The sequence below is a fragment of the Ursus americanus genome, chromosome 1, assembly GCF_024610735.1.
Source record: "Ursus americanus isolate L20-20 chromosome 1, mUrsAme1.1.p, whole genome shotgun sequence".
NCBI lineage: Eukaryota > Metazoa > Chordata > Mammalia > Carnivora > Ursidae > Ursus > Ursus americanus.
This window is the reverse complement of record NC_142127.1, coordinates 32457277-32478079: the sequence shown is the minus strand read 5'-3', so window position 1 is coordinate 32478079 and position 20803 is coordinate 32457277. Positions and strand designations below refer to the sequence as shown.

At 42.0% G+C, this 20803-nt stretch overlaps 1 protein-coding gene across 20 annotated transcripts in view; it reads left to right on the top strand.

Annotated features, from left to right (window-relative positions):
* NEB (nebulin) overlaps positions 1-20803 on the top strand; it is a 209813-nt gene that overhangs the window by 135622 nt on the left and 53388 nt on the right. For all 20 annotated transcript variants that reach the window (XM_087860771.1, XM_087860769.1, XM_087860763.1 and 17 more), the window contains 22 exons: positions 173-484; positions 1798-1902; positions 2009-2113; positions 2481-2588; positions 3383-3490; positions 3584-3697; positions 4140-4337; positions 4730-4834; positions 5530-5634; positions 5734-5838; positions 8998-9105; positions 10791-10904; positions 11201-11398; positions 11705-11809; positions 12464-12568; positions 13669-13776; positions 14867-14974; positions 15870-15977; positions 17069-17173; positions 17271-17375; positions 18005-18103; positions 18453-18563. In XM_087860771.1, the coding sequence (XP_087716897.1) occupies positions 173-484; positions 1798-1902; positions 2009-2113; positions 2481-2588; positions 3383-3490; positions 3584-3697; positions 4140-4337; positions 4730-4834; positions 5530-5634; positions 5734-5838; positions 8998-9105; positions 10791-10904; positions 11201-11398; positions 11705-11809; positions 12464-12568; positions 13669-13776; positions 14867-14974; positions 15870-15977; positions 17069-17173; positions 17271-17375; positions 18005-18103; positions 18453-18563 (2739 nt within the window). The remainder of the gene's footprint in view (positions 1-172; positions 485-1797; positions 1903-2008; positions 2114-2480; positions 2589-3382; positions 3491-3583; positions 3698-4139; positions 4338-4729; positions 4835-5529; positions 5635-5733; positions 5839-8997; positions 9106-10790; positions 10905-11200; positions 11399-11704; positions 11810-12463; positions 12569-13668; positions 13777-14866; positions 14975-15869; positions 15978-17068; positions 17174-17270; positions 17376-18004; positions 18104-18452; positions 18564-20803) is intronic.

Here is a 20803-nt window from a genome sequence, read left to right as displayed (position 1 = left end):
TTTCTAATTTTAAATTGATATTTCTTTATATTTATTTCAATGCTTTTTGTTGTTTATTCTCAGGGAGGCAGTTGACAAGAGGCTGAGGGGCTGTATCTGCTGAGGTCTCAAGCCCCCCTTTTCCTTGAGTGCTTGTCAAAACTGATGCAATCTCTATTTTTTCTCCGAGCAGCTGAAATACAAAGCTGACCATGTGAAACAAAGAGGTCATTATGTTGGTGTCCCAACGATGAGAGATGATCCCAAACTGGTTTGGTTTGAGCATGCAGGCCAGATTCAGAATGACAGACTCTACAAAGAGGATTATCACAGAACAAAGGCCAGGATCAACCTACCTGCTGATATGGTGTCGGTGTTGGCCGCCAAGCACGGGCAGGAGCTCGTCAGTGATATTGATTACCGTAATTACCTGCACCAATGGATATGTCATCCTGACCAAAATGATGTTATCCAGGCAAGGAAGGCCTATGACCTCCAGAGCGATGTAAGTGATTTTGTTTCTTAATTATCGAGAAATGTACGGTATACTCAGAATTATCAGCAGCACTCTCGAAGCACCAGGTTTTGAAACTTTAAGCCATAAATATTGAGTTTGTTCCCAGAAGGGTATTAAGCTGGGTATGAAGTAGAGAAAGACCCGGAGCGGTGATTGGCTGACAGCTGCCTACTAGTATATCTGAATAACTTTCAAAGTCATTAAAAAAATTTTTTTTTGCAACATCTCACATTTGCCTGGAAAATTATCAGCTGATTTAAGATAATAATTGGCTTGGGGTGAGAATGGAGAGTGAGTTGGATTTTAACAATATTAGTTGATAGTGTAGTTGAGGACCTGGGAATACGCCGTTCTTGCTTTGCCAGGCATTTTACTCCTGCAGGCATTTATGAAGGACTTGCTTGCAAGGAATCAAAGCAAAAGGGAAGCCAAGTACTGATGAGCCTCATGAGGGCCAGAATCCCTCACGCAGAGCTTTGGTAAAGGTGGGGTAGAGAGCACATGACATAGGCCATCTTGCAGTGAGGCCTGAGTCAGGACCTCTAGCTGCCACCAGCAGTCAGCAAGGAACAGAAACTGCACCGACGTGATGCTCAGGTGTCCCCGGGAGCTAACCCTACCTGGTCTTCTCATTACCAAAGTGGAAACAGGAAACCAAAGACTGCCTGCAGCACAGGTGCTGAGCTCGAATATCCCACCGCACTGTTGCTGCGGCAGAATGACCGTGGTGGACCTTTAGCCAGACTAGCTGCTCCATTGCAGTTGGCGAGGGGTGGCCTGCGAGAATCCAGGCACTAGGTGGGGGAGGGGAGAGCTAGGCTTGGTCAGAGGGATGGGTCCCTCTGCTCTATAATATATGAGCATTTAGTCATGTCACTTTCTTTATATAGTCTTAATGTCCCACATATTTCTAAGTAATTACATATAATTCCATCTAAAATTATATCCTCCTTAGTAAAACCTTTTCTTAGGCTCACTGCTGAAAACAATGGCTCCCTGCCCGTAACTCCCACAGCACTTGAGTGTTCCCGCTTTTACACTCTCCCCTTGTAAATGACTTCTCTTTACACTAGACTCCTTTATACTTAGCCCTCAAAACACCTAGGACAGTACCTCACTCCTAATAACAGGCTCAAGAAATATTTCTCAGGTGAATAGGTGAAATCATGACCGAATCAATGAGGCACCAGTCACTAGAGAGAAATCCTTAAAAAGCTTCTGAAAAAGTTGCTTCCGATCTACTGTCTGTAATCCTGTGTCAGTCATTTATACCTGCATTGTATCTCTCTTCCTGCTCTCAGAATGTCTACAAAGCTGACCTGGAGTGGCTCCGTGGCATTGGCTGGATACCCCTGGATTCTGTGGACTACGTGAGGGTTACGAAGAACCAGGAAATGGTGAATCAGGTACACAAAGCCTGTTCTCACCCAATGCCTGGCCCCCTTGCCTGCCGTGTGGGGGCAGATACCCAATGGAAGGAGGCCAGTCTTAATCATCTCTGTTTCCTTGCAGATAAAATATAAGAAAGATGCTCTTGACAACTACCCTAACTTCACAAGTGTGGTGGATCCTCCAGAGATTGTCTTGGCTAAGATGAACTCAATCAATCAAAGTGACGTAAGTTTGCTTCACCTATAACGGTGTGCATGGACTGGGGAGTTTGTTGTCTGTCATCGACTGCATTCACCTACCTCCGGACAACTGCTTATAAGGAAATGGACAATGGGGTGGGAAACTATGAGATCATCTTTGGTGAGAACGTCTTAAAAGTCACTAGTAAGAGGTACACTGTACTCACAGAAAGTATCTATATTCTTGTTCAAATTATTCTATTAGGTAAAATGAACTGAAATTCAACCAGTTAGTTTTAAATCTCTAAATGCAGACTGATTATTATCTTGCTAGGTAGAAACTATGAAATTTTAAATATACATGCATATTAACCAAAGGTTTTGTTTGGTTTTGTCTTGTTTTTCCTCCTTAGGTAAAATATAAAGAAACATTTAATAAAAAAATAAAGGGCAAGTACATGTTTTCTCCAGATACGCCATACATCACCCACTCCAAAGACATGGGAAAACTCTATAGTACTGTAAGTTTTATTTTATGTGATTTACACCTCACTTCTTAATTTTAAGCTCTTGTCAGTATTCATATCCTTGGCTGATTTTGTGAACCACTGAGCTTATTATTTTTATTGTATTTAGTCTTGTTTATTAGAAATAATTTGTCTTGTTTATTAGAAACAGCATTTATTCAGCTGGTATATTTTTGAGCTCCTGTGGTGTTCCAGGCACTGTAGGAAGCACTAAGGAGCTAAAGCTCGATAAGATAAGCCAGTCAGGAGCCCATGAGAATGAGGACAGACATACAAGTCAACAGATAATAATGTATCAGGTGCTATCGCAGCTCCAGGCACACACAGGACTGAGCACCTGCCAAAAGGGAAGAGAGGAAAGGCCAGTCCTTCTTTAGCAGGCACGTATAAATATCTCCAGCCAGCAAATGGAAGACTTGGCCTCCAAGTTTTAATTCATCTAAGCCAAAGGAGGATGTGTGTGTATGTAGTGGGTATGTATGTATGTATGCCCAATGGGAAACAATCTTTGGTGATTGTCTCCCTACGTGAAAATTTATTTTCACTTTTATTAGAACTGTAAATATAGTTCAACTCGGTTATAAACTGCCTCCTTATCTATAGATTTAATATGCAGTAAAATCAAAAAACTCTGCCATATTCATAGGAAGGCACAAGAATGGCTCTAAGTGAAGGTGTAAGCTTTGCCTCTCAACAAATATTTTACTGGGGTTTTACTATTTTCTTTTTAGCAATATCTGAAGGAAGTTGACCACAGACTTTTGTTGACACCCATTTCTTTGTTCCAGATACTGTATAAAGGGGCATGGGAAGGAACCAAGGCCTACGGCTATACCTTGGATGAACGCTACATTCCCATTGTTGGAGCTAAGCATGCCGACTACGTGAACAGTGAGGTCAGTGCTTTCTCCTCGCATGGGTTTAAGAGTCTTCACTGGGGAGCTGGTTAGAAAATCCCAGTGATTCTCAATGTTGTACCTACTTCACAGCTTAAATACAAAGAGACCTATGAGAAGCAGAAGGGCCACTACCTGGCTGGGAAAGAAATCAGTGAGTTCCCTGGTGTGGTTCACTGTCTGGATTTCCAAAAGATGAGGAGTGTGGTAAGCAAAGCTCGCTTTCATAGAGGATTTGTACCCTTAAGTGTACTGTTAGTCTGCCTGTCTGTAACTTGTTCTTTGGTTGAGAAGGGCATGGAGTCCTTCTTGAGATTCATCCCCACCCCTGCCAGTTAACCTTGTGTACCTTTGATAGCTATGGGATTCCTCCCTTTCCCTCCCTCCTCCACTATCCCCCCACCCCCCGCCCCCGCAGTGAGGTATCTAAGTTTGGAAAAAGGAGAAAGCAACAAGGTAACTCTTTACCCCTGTGTTATGAAAGAATGGGACATTGAAAAAGAAGAACATATTAACGTCTCTTTTTTTAGCCTTTGTTTATTCTAAAGGTACTGATCTATCCTAGAGCTAAGACTCGAAAAGAGATCAATTTGAATAATTAACATTTGAATTCCTTTCTTCTTTTTGTCTTTAAAAAATGATTCTTTAGTTGAACTACAGAAAAAATTATGAGGATACCAAAGCAAATGTTCACATCCCCATCGATATGATGAATCACGTGCTGGCTAAACACTGCCAGTACATCCTCAGTGACCTGGAATACCAACACTTCTTCCATCAGTGGACGTCTCTCCCGGAAGAACCCAACGTTATACGGGCCCGAAATGCGCAGGAGATCTTGAGTGATGTATGATGTCCCTTCTGCAGCTTGACTTAGTTACAGGCTTCACTCAACCATGCCTTGGCCCTCCACGCTCCATTTGTCCCCGTATTCATAAATGGTGCTGCTTTTTCAAACACAGTGGCACGAGTAACCACTTTTTGGTTTAAGAATCCCCTCTGAGCCATGTGACACCTATGTTAACTATTTCACCTGCTTTCACACCCGACTAAATTTAGCTATTCCTCTCCTCCTAAGCTTCTTTAGGTCAGTGCAGTAAAGACCTCCAGCTGTTGAGAGGCCCACCCTGTGACCACTAAGCACTAAGTCCAGCCAACATCTGAGACGAAATTATCAAAATGCCCAATCATAAATTCAGTTAGTACCTGTGACCTTTCATCATTTCTTCTTTCTTGCAGAATGTGTATAAGGATGACTTGAATTGGCTGAAAGGCATTGGATGCTATGTTTGGGATACACCTCAAATCCTCCAAGCCAAGAAAGCATATGACCTCCAGAGTCAGGTGAGATCTTCCTAGAACGACAGGTTCGCTGTGGATCAGTGGCCTCCGTGGTGCGCTCAGTGGGGTGGCAGCCGGGCCAGCCGTGTGCCAGGCAGAGAAAGCTGCTTTAACAGTGCAGGCTCCAAGGCAACTGAAGGCCCCCTGCCCAATAAAACCTCTCCTGGTGATCTGCTCTGGTGTTGGACCTTCTCAGTTTTAGTCTCTCCTGTGGTTGAAGCATTTCATGTTTATAACAGAAGGTTTCCTGAGAGGTGTTTCATAGTAAACATCTATACCGAAGCTGATAAGGCCAACTTGCAGAGAATAGAATGCAAATGCATGCTTTGACCTTAGGTAGATAAGTTTTGAAGTAAAAAATAGATATTTGGACAATTTCCCGCATATGGTTCAGCTCTGACAGGGCAGGTTAATGGAATGTTGAGGCTGTGGGTCTGTAGTCAGGGGTGGGGCGCGTGCATGGAAAAGACAACATGGAGAAGAGGACCTGACGAAGAGCCAGACCCCACTGTTGGGCAAGACAAACTGTTCGTTTTGACAACCGTACAAAGTCGGCAGGAATATAGAATGATAGCCTCTCTGTTACTATTAGAGCAGAAATCCAGAAATAAATAAAGGCTCATCTAAGTTGGCACAAACTGCTCAAGCTGAGGCAGACCTGTATCTTACCATTTCCGATAACTTGTTTTTCTCTACAGCTACAATACACGGCGGCAGGTAAAGAAAATCTACAAAATTATAACCTGGTCACAGACACCCCACTTTACGTGACTGCTCTTCAAAGCGGCATTAATGCCAGTGAGGTGCGTCTTCCTTGTACTTCTCTTCCAGGACAAGCCATTATTGTCTTTATGTATTTTCGAACAACAGAAAAGAATAACCCATCTTTTTTGTGTGTGTAGGTGAAATATAAAGAAAATTATCATCAGATTAAGGACAAATATACAACAGTTCTAGAAACAGTGGATTATGACAGAACCAAGAACCTGAAGAGTCTTTATAGCAGCGTGAGTTCTTTTTCTTATCTTTGTCTTTATTCTCCTTTAAAGACAACAAGGGAATAGTTGGGAGAGGCAGCTTACCCCCAAAGGTTTTTCCAGTTTTTTCAGGGACCTTCAGATTTCTGCTGTGTCCCATCGGTAGTCCCAGTTACAATTCAGTGAGCCTCAAGCGGAATATTGCCCCATCTCATGCAGTTGACCCAAATTCAGGAGCGCCTTCCCTATTGCAGGCAGGTAGGGTTGAAACTACGCTACATTGACACTGAACGTGTCCTTCCCTGGCTTCTCCAGGGGCCAGTGGCTTATAGCCTACAAACACACTCTTTTTTTTTCCCCCTCCTCTGAATTGGTTAATTCAACAAACATTTTTTTAAACTTCATTTTGAAATCATTTTAAACTTACAGAAAAGTTGCAAAAATCACACAGAGAATTCCAGCATACTTTTCTCTGTAATACAATGATCAAAACTAAGAAATTGATAACGTTGTTGCAGTGTTAATTATAGCCTTCATCCAGATTGCAGCAGGGCTTTCCCAGAATGCTTTTCTGTTTCAGATGCCTGTCCATCATCCCACATTGCATTTAGTTGACGTGACTCCTTAGCCCTCTCCAATGTGATCATTTCTCAATTTTTCCTTGTCTTTTTCTGACTGTGACACTTCTGAAGAACACTGGCCAGTTATTTTGTGGAATGTCCCTCCATTTGGTTTCATATGATGTTTTCTCGTGATTAGATCGAGAGAGTACATTTTTGGCCAGCATAACACAAAAGCGATGTGCTTCCCTCAGGCATCAGAGCAGGTGGTACCGATGTCAGTAACTCGTGCTGTTGAACTTGATGACTTGGATAGGTTGCTGTCGGCTGAGCTTCTCCACTGTAAAGTTACTATTTTTCCCTTTGTTATTAATAAATTTCATGGAGGAGATACTTTGGAACTATGCAGATACCTTGTTTCTCCTCAAACATTCTCTCACATATTTTAGCATCCAATGATGGATCTTGCACGAAGCAGTTATTGCTGTGGAACGTGCCTGTTGGTGATTTTCTGTTTCCTTCGTCCTTTCCATATGTATTAACTGGAATTCTTCTGTAAGAAACAACTCTTCCTTCCTACCATTTGGGTTTTTTTATTTGTATCAGTATGGACTCATGGATATTTATTTTCTTCTGTGGGATGTAGTCTAATACTGTTATTTATCTTGTTGCCCAAATTATTTCACCTTTGACCATTGGGAGCTCTTTCAGGGTGGCTCCTATAAGACCTTCACATACTCTGTCCTTGGTTTGAGCACTTCCTCACTTTCTGGCACCACAAGATGCTCACCTTGTATTTTCCCTGTTCCAGACCCACCTCTCCAAGGAGCCCTGGTTTATATATTAAAGAATAGCATTTCAAAACCAAGATCTAAGCACTAGGTGTGCCCATTGCTACTGAGGTGTCTTTGCTGCTAGGACCCTTATGTGGACTGAGCTTAGAAATATATGTATGTATACTAACCCATGTATGCGTACATATCTGTATTCGTTTGTATATTTACCTAATTATACTGTGTTTTTAACCATGAGTTCCTACTGATGCTTTCAATACAATTCAACACCACAGAGCTCATTCTAGACTTCTGCTTCTTATTTTTTCCAACATGTGACTTTTTCTTTTCCCAGAAAGCCTGGCTCTCATTACCTATGATACGTTTACTTATTTGTTCAACTCTTATAGGCACATAAAGTGTTTTCAGAATTGCTAACCCATATTCCTGTGAGAAACAAATTTACTAACTAGAGTACAGTATTTTGTATAGTTATTTTTGTCTATAGCATAACCAGTCAAAAAGCCATTTTTCCAAAATAACTTAGTTGTTTTCTTCCTCACTTCCTTCAGCGTGGTCTTGTTATGCATCTGTAACACAATTAGGTTTATTTGTTACAATTTGTATTCCATTTTAGTCCCCTCCCCATTATGGTTGATTCTATGTTTTAATTTACATACAGTAAATTTTACTCTTTGTGGTATATAGTACTACGGTGCTTTTTTTTTTTTTAAGATTTTATTTATTTGAGAGAGAAAACATGAGCAGGGGAAGGAGCAGAGGGAGAAGCAGGCTCCCAGCTGAGCAGGGAGCCTGATGGGGTGCTCGAGCCCAGGACCCTGGGATCATGACCTGAGCCAAAGGCAGATGCTTAACTGACTGAGCCACCCAGGCGCCCGTAGTACTATGGCTTTTAACAAATGCAAAGAGTCATATATTCGCCATCACAGGGGAGATACAGAAAACCTCTCTATCACCTCAAATTTTCCCTCTTGCTTCCCTTCTCTCCCTTGACATCCACTGAAGTATCTTCTGCACCTGTTTAAACAAAGCAAATTTTCAAAAACCTTTCCAGAGTATCATGTAAATGGAATTATGAAGTATGTAGCCATGAGGTCTGACTTCTTTCTCTTAGCAAAATGCATGTATGTACTACACACATTGCTGTAGAAACCAGTAGTTTATTGTTTTTATCGCAGAGTGGTATTCCACTGGGTGAACGTACCACAGTTGTTTTATCCATTCACGGTTGAAGGAGATCTGAGTTGTTTCTAGTTTTTAACAATTACGAATAGAGCAGTTATATACATTTGAGTATAAGTTTTTGTGTAGATGTAAGTTTTCATTTCTCTTGAGTAAATAAATACCTAGGAGTGGAAATATTTTTTGAGCTCCCACTAGCTACAAAAAAGTAGGAAAGGATAAATAGATTTTAAGTTAGTAGTTTTCATCCTTCAGGATTTCCTAGATCTATGGGGAATGAACATGGCATCAAAACTTTGCTTTATATTATGTACAGTGAAGGTCACTCTTTGTGGTATATGGTACTGTGGCTTTACAAATGCATAGTCATGCAGTCACCACTGTAGTCAAGATATAGAGAAGTTCTTTATCACCCCATGATAACTGCCAAACTGTGATAAGTACCACGGTAGAGAACAAAATAATGGACTGTGAAATTATGGTCATGGCATTGAACGTGTTATTCACTGAGGGGTACTTGGATCCTACCGAGTACGAAGATTGGGGGTTGTTAAGGAGTGTCTGAAAAAGGCAGATACAGGAAAGATCCCCTTCTCAAGAGCCAACCAGAATGCATTTTTCTGTATTCACAAGATGGTTTTTAACCCCTGCAGAACCTGTACAAGGAGGCTTGGGATAGAGTGAAAGCCACCAGCTACATCCTGCCTACCAACACCATGTCCCTGAAGCATGCCAGGAACCAGAAGCATCTGGCCAGCAACGTAAGTGACGTGCAGACGTGATAGCCTCCCACCCGCCCTCTGCCCTCCCCAGTCCTCTGCTCCTGGAGTTCTTCTGGCCAATTCGCATGTTAGCTATAATTATGTGATTATGTATATCGTAAAAGAAAATCCTAAATTACATGAGCTATTTAGATACAGTATTAAGTATTTGAACTTTATGCCTCTTATGAATCCTTTATGCCTAAAATGTTCTTAAGTAAAGCCTTTTATTGTAAAATCCCCTATAATCTTCATTGCAGTCCTAATAAGCCAGTTCCCTTTCAGAAACATAACTTCTTTTAGAGACATTTACCTCTTAATTGTGAACATTTTACATAGCATTTTAGATCAGTGTTTCTCAAACATTTTTTTTATACCATGACCCACAGAAATTTATTTTATATTGCAAGTCCACACACACGTGCGCGCGCGCGCACACACACACACACACACACGAGCTGGTGTTTACGTGAGCTCCCTCTGACATAATGTTTTACAGAAGACTACGTACTGCTACACTAAAGTCAATACAGCCTCATCATTTCAACTCGGTTCTAGTCATTTAAATGCTAGTGATCCAGTAAATTGATTTCACTGACTTCTAATGGGCCTAGGGATGTATATTTAGGAAAAGACTTTGTTAGACAATATATGGAGTTAATTTCATTTTTACCTGGAGGAAAAACTAATGTATGTGATCTTGCCCAGACCCAAGTCTGTTTGGAGGACTGCCAACAGACTAGCCCAAAGGAGCAAACTTCATTTGGGAAGAAAGGTCTTGTATATAGAATTTAGAAAGCCCAGCAGAGGTTTTCTCCTTTAGTCATAAAAGTAGTTATAGAAGCAGAATTTTCAGCAACTTGGTTTTGGAACAAGATGGGACACAGAGAAATTTTTTAAAAGAATTTCAATAGTAGTTTTGAAAAAACAGTGCCTTTGAATACTATCTTCTTTATAACTGAAGAATGGTTTAGATGTAAGGAGCATATGAACTAATATTCTGGAAAATTCTGTTGAGAGTTTTACTTGGTTTCCAGTCAACAAAGGGCTTCGCTGCAATTCTGACACAAATCTTTTTCTTTCTTTCTTTCTTTCTTTCTTTCTTTCTTTCTTTCTTTCTTTCTTTCTTTCTCTCTTTTCTTAACTAAGATGTGGTTCTCTGAGTAATGAGAATTGTTATTTTATCATGGGCTAGGAGTTTGGATCTTAGTCTCTGTAAGGGCCTTCACTCCTAGTTCATGCAATCATGGAGCCTTAATTCATAGGCAATATGGTTTTAAGAAGCAAAAGTTGGTTTCCCCATAGACATTGGTTACAGCGTATTTTTGGAAAACCTTGTAAAAACTGAAATTCAAGGAGTTTATCTCTGAAACATCAGGCTTGTCAATTACTAAAAACAAAGAAATTCCTGAGCACATTTCTAAAACAGTAACTTAAATTGTATAGCTCTCTACAGTCTAGACAGGACTATCAGACATAGATTAGTTCTTGGGATAACCCTGTGGCAGGCACTCATGGCACACCTGTATGTCTGGGCACAGATGAGGAGACAAGCCCACAGACGTGGTGACCCCGAGTTGGCTGGATCTCGGAGCTGGGCCCTTCTTATTAAGTCTGTTACTCTTTAACAACATAGATCCATTACCCTCCAAAACGTTTTCTTCCTTTGTACTTTGTCTCTATAGATCAAATACCGAGAAGAATATGAAAAGTTCAAAGCTCTTTATACTTTACCAAAAAGCGTTGAGGATGATCCAAACACAGCACGCTGCCTCAGAGTCGGCAAGTTTAACATTGATGTAAGTAATCCTGGAGACCTGACTTCAAGGCCGAGTCATGTAGCCCTCGGTCATAAATCAGAACACTCTCCAGTAATGCACAGGGCACTGACTGTGCCTATGTGAAGAAGCCAAGCGTTATTTCAGCACATGCTGCTTCCCCACCCCCATGAATCTGTAGAATGTGTCAGAAAATTCCAGATCCTGATGGCTGTAAGTTGTTTACCCTGACTTCTGCAGGGCATAAGAGAGGCGTTTATTGCCATGGTACCTTGCGCAATTCCCTGCGTAACTGGCATGTCACTTTCTCTTCATAGCGCCTCTACAGGTCAGTGTATGAAAAGAACAAGATGAAAATCCACACCGTGCCTGACATGGTAGAGATGGTTACCGCTAAGGATTCTCAGAAGAAAGTCAGTGAGATTGATTACCGCCTCCACCTCCACGAGTGGATTTGCCACCCTGACTTACAAGTCAACAGCCACGTCCGGAAAGTCACGGATCAGATCAGCGACGTAAGCCCACTGCTCATGCAGGTCCCCCGCCCCGACCCTGCACACCCATCCTGAAGAGAAGCAGACTCACCCGAGTCTTCACCTCAGCCTTCTTCCAGTGTTGCTTTCCTCTGCACCCATGGGTCTGTCCCTGGAAGCTGAGCTCTGTGGGTCGCTGTTTTCACGACACCCTCGGTCGGCCTCACTGCATGATGCCTTTTGATGTTCATTCCATAAAGTCATCCTGGGTCCAGGGGTTGTCCATGTCTTTGGTGTTAAAGTAAATTTTTTTTTTTCTGATTACGTCTATCCGCGTCAATCCTTTAGATTGTATACAAGGATGACCTCAACTGGCTAAAAGGCATCGGCTGCTACATCTGGGACACCCCTGAAATTCTTCACGCCAAGCATGCTTATGATCTGCGGGACGATGTGAGTTTGCCTGGTTTTTTGGCTTGTTTTTGTTTTTTTTTTAATTTAAGTGTATTTCCTTTTCTACGTAGTCTAAGTCAAAGGGAGAGTTATGGACATTGTCACAGACCAGCTATGTCGTAAGTGGTGTTGAGGATGGCTGAGCTGGAGAAAGATGCTAGGAGCAAAGAACGGCCATTCGCAGGAATGTGTGTGGCTTTCCTGTTAAACAACGCAGTCAGGCAGTTCTGTTGTCCTCTCGCGGAGAAGGGACCCCTGGCTCTTCTCTCTACATTTGGGCTATTTCAGATATATTGAGCACATAATTCCCATATTAGGAAAATCTCATTTGTGAGGTGTTTGTGATGCTAGAGACAGGATCTATTTATAAAGAGAGAATTTGCTAAGCAAATTAACACTGTAATCAAGATTTCAGTTAAAAAGCTTAAATGATTCTAGCCTGCTAGGAGGCTGCTAGAAGGCTCTGGAAGCTCCATAGGACTATAAGCATTAATTATGCAGATTATCATAAAATTCAAATGCCTCCTGGTCGATTGAATAAGTGCTAATGGAAAGTAAATGTCATGAGTGAAAAGCAACCAAGCCCTCTGTGAAAGCAGCAGTTTCTCATACAGGGAACCGTCTAACACAGGCTTATTTTATTCCTCTCGGCAGATCAAGTACAAATCTCATGCGCAGAAGACAAGGAATGACTACAAGTTGGTCACTGATACTCCAGTCTACGTGCAGGCTGTCAAAAGCGGGAAACAACTAAGTGATGTACGTGCCCGCGGGGAAGTAGTGTGGACAGTAATAAAGACGGGCCGCCACTCAAGCAGAGTGGGGAAAAAAAAGTGTCCTTTTCTAACTGGGAGACCAGAGTTAGTGCCTTAGAAAGTACTTAACGATTCTGCTCTTGTCTCCTAAAACCCGGTGTGTTCAATCAGTTCCCAGGGTGGAGGTGTCAGCGGTCTCACTCCATGAAGTACTCAGTGTTTTAGAGCTTTTTGCTTTAAAGTTGCATTTGGTATCCTTGTGTCAGGAGCAACAGTTCTGTCTCACTGCAGAAACCTTCTACTACGTGAGAGCTAACGGTGGTAGAGTGAGGAGGCAGCGGGCTCTGACGTGAGCGATGCGGGTGGAGTCCAGCCTCTCCCGCAGGTCCTCCAGGAGGCTCGGGCGGAGCCCGTCCGTGTGAGGCTCCGCGTGCTTCCGTGGGCGCCGACCGCATTATGTCCACTGTCACGTCTGACGCCGAGCAGGCAGAACCAGCACGAAGCTGCTCTTTTTTTTTTTTTTAACTAACCCTGCAGGTTAATAAGTAAACAGTAAATCCTACCAGTGAGTTAGAATGCTAAAACCTATTATTTTTCTTTAAAGATTTTATTTATTTATTTGACAGAGAGAGAGACAGCCAGCAAGAGAGGGAACAGAAGCAGGGGGAGTGGGAGAGGAGGAAGCAGGCTCCCAGTGGATCGGGGAGCCCGATGCGGGGCTCGATCCCAGGACCCCAGGATCACACCCTGAGCTGAAGGCAGACCCTTAACGACTGAGCCACCCAGGCGCCCCTAAAACCTATTATTTTGAAACTTACTTTGAAAGTGGTGGAATACCCACTCTTTCTCTTATCTGCTGCCTGAGACATGTCTTCCCGTCTCTCTCAGTGTGGGGTCTACACTCTGGTTGTGATCCTATTGATAAGACACAACAATAGATCAGACAGAGTTCTCTTGGGCAATTCCCTGTATAATTGGCATGTTAACATGGGAAGCAGGCTACTTTTTTTTTTTTTAAGAGAGACTTGGATTTCTATTTATGTTGCTTCTTTCCAACAATGCTGCTGCAGTAAGCCAACTGACTCCTCTTCTGTCTGCACACAGGCTGTCTACCACCATGACTATGTGCACAGCATCAGAGGCAAAGTGGCTCCAACGACGAAAACTGTGGATCTGGAGCGAGCCCTTCATGCATACAAGCTCCAGAGTGAGGTGAGCAGTGAGAAGCCTACACGGTGCCCAGCAGAAATCCAAGAGGCAGCCTGCAAGGGCCGGGCCGTCCGCTTCCGTAGAAACCGCCTTGGCCTGGGCATTTTCTCAGCCTGACCTTGTCGATTGTAAATGCTATTCCGTTCACATGAGTTAAAAAGACAAAGAAAACACTGAAACCATATAGTCTGTCTCCCCTCTCGGCTGGCAGGATCCTGACACCAAGCAAGCAGTGGGCATTTTTAGAGCAGCGTTTACAAAAGACAATGAAGGAAGCCAGCCTACTGTCTCAGCCTCAAAAACCTAAAACCAAGATGACAAAGACAAGGCATATAATCACAAGAGACTACTAATAATAAGAGCGAGAGCTAGAAATTTCTGCTGGAATTCAGAAGAGAAGGAAACTGGATTCCACTCACATATTTCATATCCCTATTCTGTGTTACCTGGTCATGCTACTTTGGCCTCAGCCTTTCATGTTAGTCTCCTATCTTGAATGTTAAAAGTAATTTGGTTTGAATTTGGTTTTTCATATTTCAAATACTATTCCTACTCCTGGAGCTCCCCCAAAAGACAGACTATTTAAGGTTACAGTCAGGAACTCCTTTTCCCCTTCTGCCAGGGATAGAGTATCCTGACCTCTTCCCAGCCTGACATCAAGACACTATGTTTATGGGGAGGATGGGATTCCAAAGATGTGCCTTACAGTTATGACTCTGTCAGGGATTGGTGATGAAGTGAATATTACCAGAGGTGGGGGTTAATGGCAGAGGCAGCCCTGACTACCTGTTTTCTCTACATTTCCCATTTTCTTGCTAGACACCATGTGACTAACTGGGCATATGTTCAAAACATAGAAGAATTATTTCCTATGAGCCCCTTCACTCATCATTCTCTTTTTCAAAAACAATTGGTTAAGAGTAATGTAATTCATTGCCTGACTCTTAGAACTTCCTTAATTTCTTCCTGAAATCGGTCTAGTGAACATAAGAACGTGAAGCATCTAATTGAAAACATAGCGCGGCTGCGTGTGACTTGTTGACTTAGTTACTTGATGTCGGTGTGGTTTACGCGCTCTTCCTCCTCCTGGCAGGGTCTGTATCGAGATGCTGGCCGGCGCTCTCTGCCTACTGGATATAGGCTTCCAGGAGACACCCCGCACTTCAAACATGCCAAAGACACCCGATACATGAGCAGTTATGTGAGTGGTTTCCTCCTCAGTAAGATGGGGTCTGAAGTGGGAGAGGGCACTGATATTCATGAATAGCCTCTCTCATGCCTAGTCACACCCCGAAGGTTCAATGTGTTATAATGACGGGACTAGAGACGGGGAGACAGTGTGTCTCCTAGGGGTGCTGTGGAATTGCAATCTGGCAGTGCTGTGTAGCCCAGTGGGTTAGCATAGGACTTTTGTGGGATTGTATCTGTGTGAGTCATTTACCTTGGCTTAGGACTCATGGCTGTCGTGCTGCCTCTCCTTCTGTTGGCGTTAGCACTGATGCGTCCTGAACTATTCCAAGCCATATACTGGAAATGGAGCTTCAGAAACGCATGCCGATGTGTGGCCATAGTGTTATCTTCAAGATAGAACATCACTGTGCATTCCTGTGAAAAAGAAAGGACTTCTTGCCTAGCTGCTGGCCAGGCAGGGTCCAAGAGCCAGGGGCCCAAAAATATGGTGTCCAAAGCAGAGAGTTGCAGATTTAATCAGCTCATGTGTCATTTTTAAAAAATCAGTCTATAAAGCCATTCATCATTCTCAAAAGTAGTCTCTCATTTCTTCTTTGCATCTCCTAACTTCCTAGTTGTACTGGGACGAAAAATATATGTTTTTTTTCTTGTATTTTTCATACCTGCCTATAAACAGATTTATCTAGGCAACACTGAATTTTATTCCTTTCTGGACCTGGCTTAATTAGCCAACAAAATAATTTTCATGGTTTAGATTACTATTGAAATTTTGTCAGTGACTTTTCCTTATACTTAATCCTAGAGGGTAATTTTCAAATGAAAGCAACAACTCCTTTCTGTTTGAGAAATGTAAAGCTACGCTCTGCTTACCCATCAGCGAGCTTATTTCTACTTTGCTTTTCCAGTTCAAATACAAAGAAGTTTATGAACACTTCAAGGCAAATGGATATACGCTTGGCCCCAAAGACGTTCCATTTGTCCACGTCCGGAGGGTCAACGATGTTACCAGTGAGGTACTGTGAATGTTGATTCTGTGGGGGAAACACTGAGTTTCAAAGACCATGGCTCTGAAATAAGTCAATCAGTAAAGACATATGGTCATATGTGGAATTTAAGAAACAAAACAGGATTATTGGGGAAGAGGGGAAAAAATAAAACAAGACAAAACCATAGAGGGAGACAAACCATAAAAGACTCTTAATCATAGGAAACGAACAGAGTTGCTGGAGGGGAGGGGGTTGGCATATGGGTAACTGGGTGATGGACATTAAGGAGGCACATGATGTAATGAGCACTGGGTATTATATAAGACTGATGAATCACTGACCTCTACCTCTGAAACTAATACACTATGTTAATTAATTGAATTTAAATTTTAAAAAAATTAAAAAGACCATGGCTTTGTTTGAAATGTATTAAGAGTTTACTATATCTTAGTTATAAATTTATACATCAGCAAGGTGTAAGAGGGTCCTTTTAGTTACCATTTTGATACTTTTTTTTTTAAAGATTTTATTTATTAATTCGACAGAGATAGAGACAGCCAGTGAGAGAGGGAACACAAGTAGGGGAAGTGGGAGAGGAATTAGCAGGCTCATAGCAGAGGAGCCTGTTGTGGGGCTCGATCCCATAATGCGAGATCACGCCCCGAGCCGAAGGCAGATGCTTAACCGCTCTGCCACCCAGGCACCCCACCATTTTGATACTCTTATCCATTGGCAACATCTTTCTGTATTTGGTAATGCCATTATAGAGACCTACTTCATAGATTATAATGCAAATTAATTCCTTTTTTGACATTTGTATTTAAAAACTTTAATACATTTGCATTTTAGTCTGACTCATGACCCTGGTTTTCTATCTAAATGATTGGTTTGTATATCTGATCCTATCCAATCATCTGATAGAATGTGGAAGTCTTTGTGCTCAGAGTTCTTCTCCTAAATAAAATAAATACCATTTTCTCTTTTTTCCTAATCTCACTTTCTTTATCCTTAATTGCCCCCTCATGGCTCTTTATGTAGAATATTTGGTTGTTGATTAGTCAACAGATGCCCTCATCTTCCTACACTAAATACCTGGAATGCTTTTTCTTCCAATGTAGAGATTGTATCGACAATTGTATCACAAACTGAAAGACAAGATTCACACAACTCCCGACACACCTGAAATCCGCCAAGTCAAGAAGACACAAGAGGCTGTCAGTGAGGTGGGTATTTTCTTAGGAGAGAGGGCAGGCTGTGGAACCCAGGGAGGAATGTCAACCATTTGGTCTCTGATGTGTGTGTTCCTGGGCATTTTTTTAGTTGATCTACAAATCAGACTTCTTCAGGATGCAAGGCCACATGATCTCAATGCCATTCACACCCCAAGTGATCCATTGCCGCTACGTGGGAGACATCACCAGTGATGTAAGCCTCTCATGGGGTCTTTCTGAAAGGTTCTTACCAAGAGGCTGTCTGCATTTAAGCCAGCCAGTTGTCTTTGAACATCCTTCTGCATTGAGTACTTCTAAACTGAGTATACAACTTGGAGGTGAAATTGTGTGGAAGCAGGACCCCACATTTCTCCAGCTATGGAAATAGTAGTAAGAGGACCACTTGGGAATTATAAGAATTGCTGACCACCATTCTGCATTCAACACTGAATCATTACCAGCTCCTCACTCTGCATGGCCTCTGTCCTGGGTCCTGTTTAGTATCCTTCTTCTGCTCATCTCCACTCCCATCTCCTTTAACAACTTCCTCCTGCCATTTCTTTTCTCCTTAAGTGTTTCCTTCTTCTAAAAGACCATTCCATTCAATCTATGATTTCCTCCCATCAATATAATAATAAGAAACAGCAGTGTTCTCCTCAGCTTCAGATTAGAGATTAAATTTTAAAACCTGTTATTCATTTGGACGCAAGCAAACTAAGAAAACAGTAGGTGTGTTCAACCAAAAAGAAAAATATTTCAGTATGAAAGTGTCACTACTCTGTCTTACTTGTTCCTGGTTTATATTTACTCATGGCCAGCTATATTTCTGTTTCTGCCACACAGATTAAATATAAAGAGGACTTGCGGATCCTCAGGGGGCTGGGCTGCTTCCTGTATGACACTCCCGACATGGTCCGCTCCCGGCACCTGCGCAAGCTATGGGTGAGTGCACACCTTCGCAGCACGGAGCTACCCTGGCACAGCTCCACACATCCCGTCACCAGCCGCAAGGTGCCGGACAGAAAGAATCTTTGCCTGCAGCTGCTTTTAAGGGGAAATTTACCATTAACCAACTTGAACAAGTTGTGACCCCCTTAAGGTGATACGTGCCTCTGTGAAAGGTGATGACGTCAGTGAAATGACAGTCATCTTTGTTGGGATGGGAAGACATCCAGGGTTCATGAAAGGCCTGCTCAGGTCGCACATGCCAGCCCTGTGAAAGACAGTGTGTGACCACGGCATGCAATTCCTTAAATGATCAATTAACTCCTGTTCCCATTGTGTTTTTAAGTCTAACTACCTGTACACTGATAAGGCAAGGAAGATGCGAGACAAGTACAAAGTGGTGCTCGACACTCCAGAATACAGAAAAGTGCAGGAACTGAAGACACATCTGAGCGAGGTAAGGATGCTGAACCTGTCACTACAAGTGACTTGTTCCTCTGGTGACTGTTTTTCAGTCAAAAAATCTCCCCTCTGCCTTTAATGACGGAATGGCTGCCATGTCTAAGCAAGTTAGTTGACCTCATTTTGCCTCAGTTTACTTATTTTGTCCCCTTTTGAAAGGATGAGGATGTCGATACTTGACTACCTGTGACTAGAGTTGCTGAGAGTCGACACGATTTCATAAATTGGAAAGGCCTTCTGTCTTACGCTACCGTTGTAGTCTCCAAACTGAATTATGTTAAAACTCTCCTTAATTCCTGCTGTCAGAAACCCTAATCCTGGCAGTGCCATCGGAAAAGTCTTTAATGGCTCCCTGCTCTGCTGCCCACTCAACAAATCCTAAACCACTGTGCTTCATTTTCAGTTGGCCCTGAGGCTTCTGATTTATCGCAGCTAATTGTGTATAGATCTCATGCTCTCACCTACACTCTTGCTTCCTTTTGAGGGGTGGACCCCATCTTGTTTAGATGCGTATCCCTTAGTGCCTTGGCTGTGATAGATGTCCATGTTTGCCAGTGACTAAATGTGCTTTGTAAAGGTAAGGGCATTCCACAAATGTGAACGGTCTTTCTTACCATGGGCGAGTTGGCCATTCTCACTCAACTTTATTTTGTCTTATGGCCTCATCACACTTCATCAAGCCAAGCCACACATTGGCTGTCAGGCCACTTCATTGACTCCCAGCTTTCAGTGGTTCTCATGGCTGCTAATTAGGAATCATTTATGCGCTTAGACGTAGAGATGTCCTGGCAAACCAAATGTTGCCCTCACTGGGGGTCGTGCGGCTTCCTAAACTAGTCAGCTAGAAGCAGAGGATGATTAATTCTTTAGCTTGTACAAATGCTATGTCGAGCCCCTTTGCTTTGCTGAAAGCTTATGTGTCTTCTGTCTCAGCAAAGCTATGTGTCTCCACACTGGCTGTGTGTCAGAATCACCTGGGAAATACTTCTGAACTACCCGAGTGGACTCCGACTCCCCAGCCTCACACCAGACTTTCTGATTCTCTCTGTGTCTGGGCATCTGCATGCTTTTAGCTGCTCCATAATGATTCTGACATGCAGCCAGTGTTGGAAACCACTGCTTTAAGTATCACATCTGTCCTCCAGCTGCCACATAAGAAAACATCATATGGCAACTTAACGTGCTTACTGGTGTCTCTAAGATACCTTTATTTCTCTTGGCTGTGTGGATTCAAAATTATCTAAAACTTTAAGTTCCCCTCTTCCCAATCCCTATTGGGATTCTCTGTGTGTTATGCATCAACATTGAGGAAGAAGAATAGCTAGTCTACAGGCATTCATTTTCTCCCACACTTGCCTCCCCGGAAGAATGACAGGAGCTTGATAAAATATTGATCCACTTCTTCTATTTTTTTGAAAGATTTTGAGAAAGATTGGTATTCATTCTTTGAAGGTTTGGTAGAATTCACCAGTGAAGTCTTCTGATCTTGGATTTTTATTTGTTGAGAGGTTTTTAATTATTGATTCAATCTCCTTACTAGTAATTGGTCTGTTCAGATTTTCTCTTTCATCATTATTCAGTGTTAGCATGTTGTATGCTTCCAGGAATTTATCCGTTTCTTCCAGATTGTCCAATTTGTTTAGCACATAATTGTTTATAGTAGTCTCCTTGATACTTTGTATTTCTGTGGTATCAGTTATAACATCTCTTTTATTTCTGATTTTGAGTTCTCACTTTTTCTTGATGAGTCTAGCTAAAGGTTTGTCAACTTTATCTTTTTAAGAACCAGCTTTCATTGACCTTTTCTATTATATTTTTAATTTGTATTTTCTTAGTTTGTATTTCTTCCCTGATCTTTATTTCCTTCTTTCCACTAACTGTTCTTTTTCAAGTTCCTTGAGGTATAAAGTTAGGTTTTTTGTTTGAGACTTTTCTTGTTTCTTGAGGTAGGCATTTTTATGAACTTTCCCCTTAGAACTGTATCCCATGAGTTTTGGTATGTTATATATTCATTAGTCTCAAGATTTTTTTTTAATTTCTCTTTTGATTTCTTCTTTGACCCATTGTTGTTCAGTATCATACTATTTAATCTCCACATATTTGTGAATTTCCCGATTTTCTTCATGTAATTAATTTCTAGTTTTATACCATTGTGGTTTGAAAAGATGAGTGATATGATTTCAGTCCTCTTTAATTTATTGAGGCTTGTTTTATGGCCTAACATGCAATCTATCT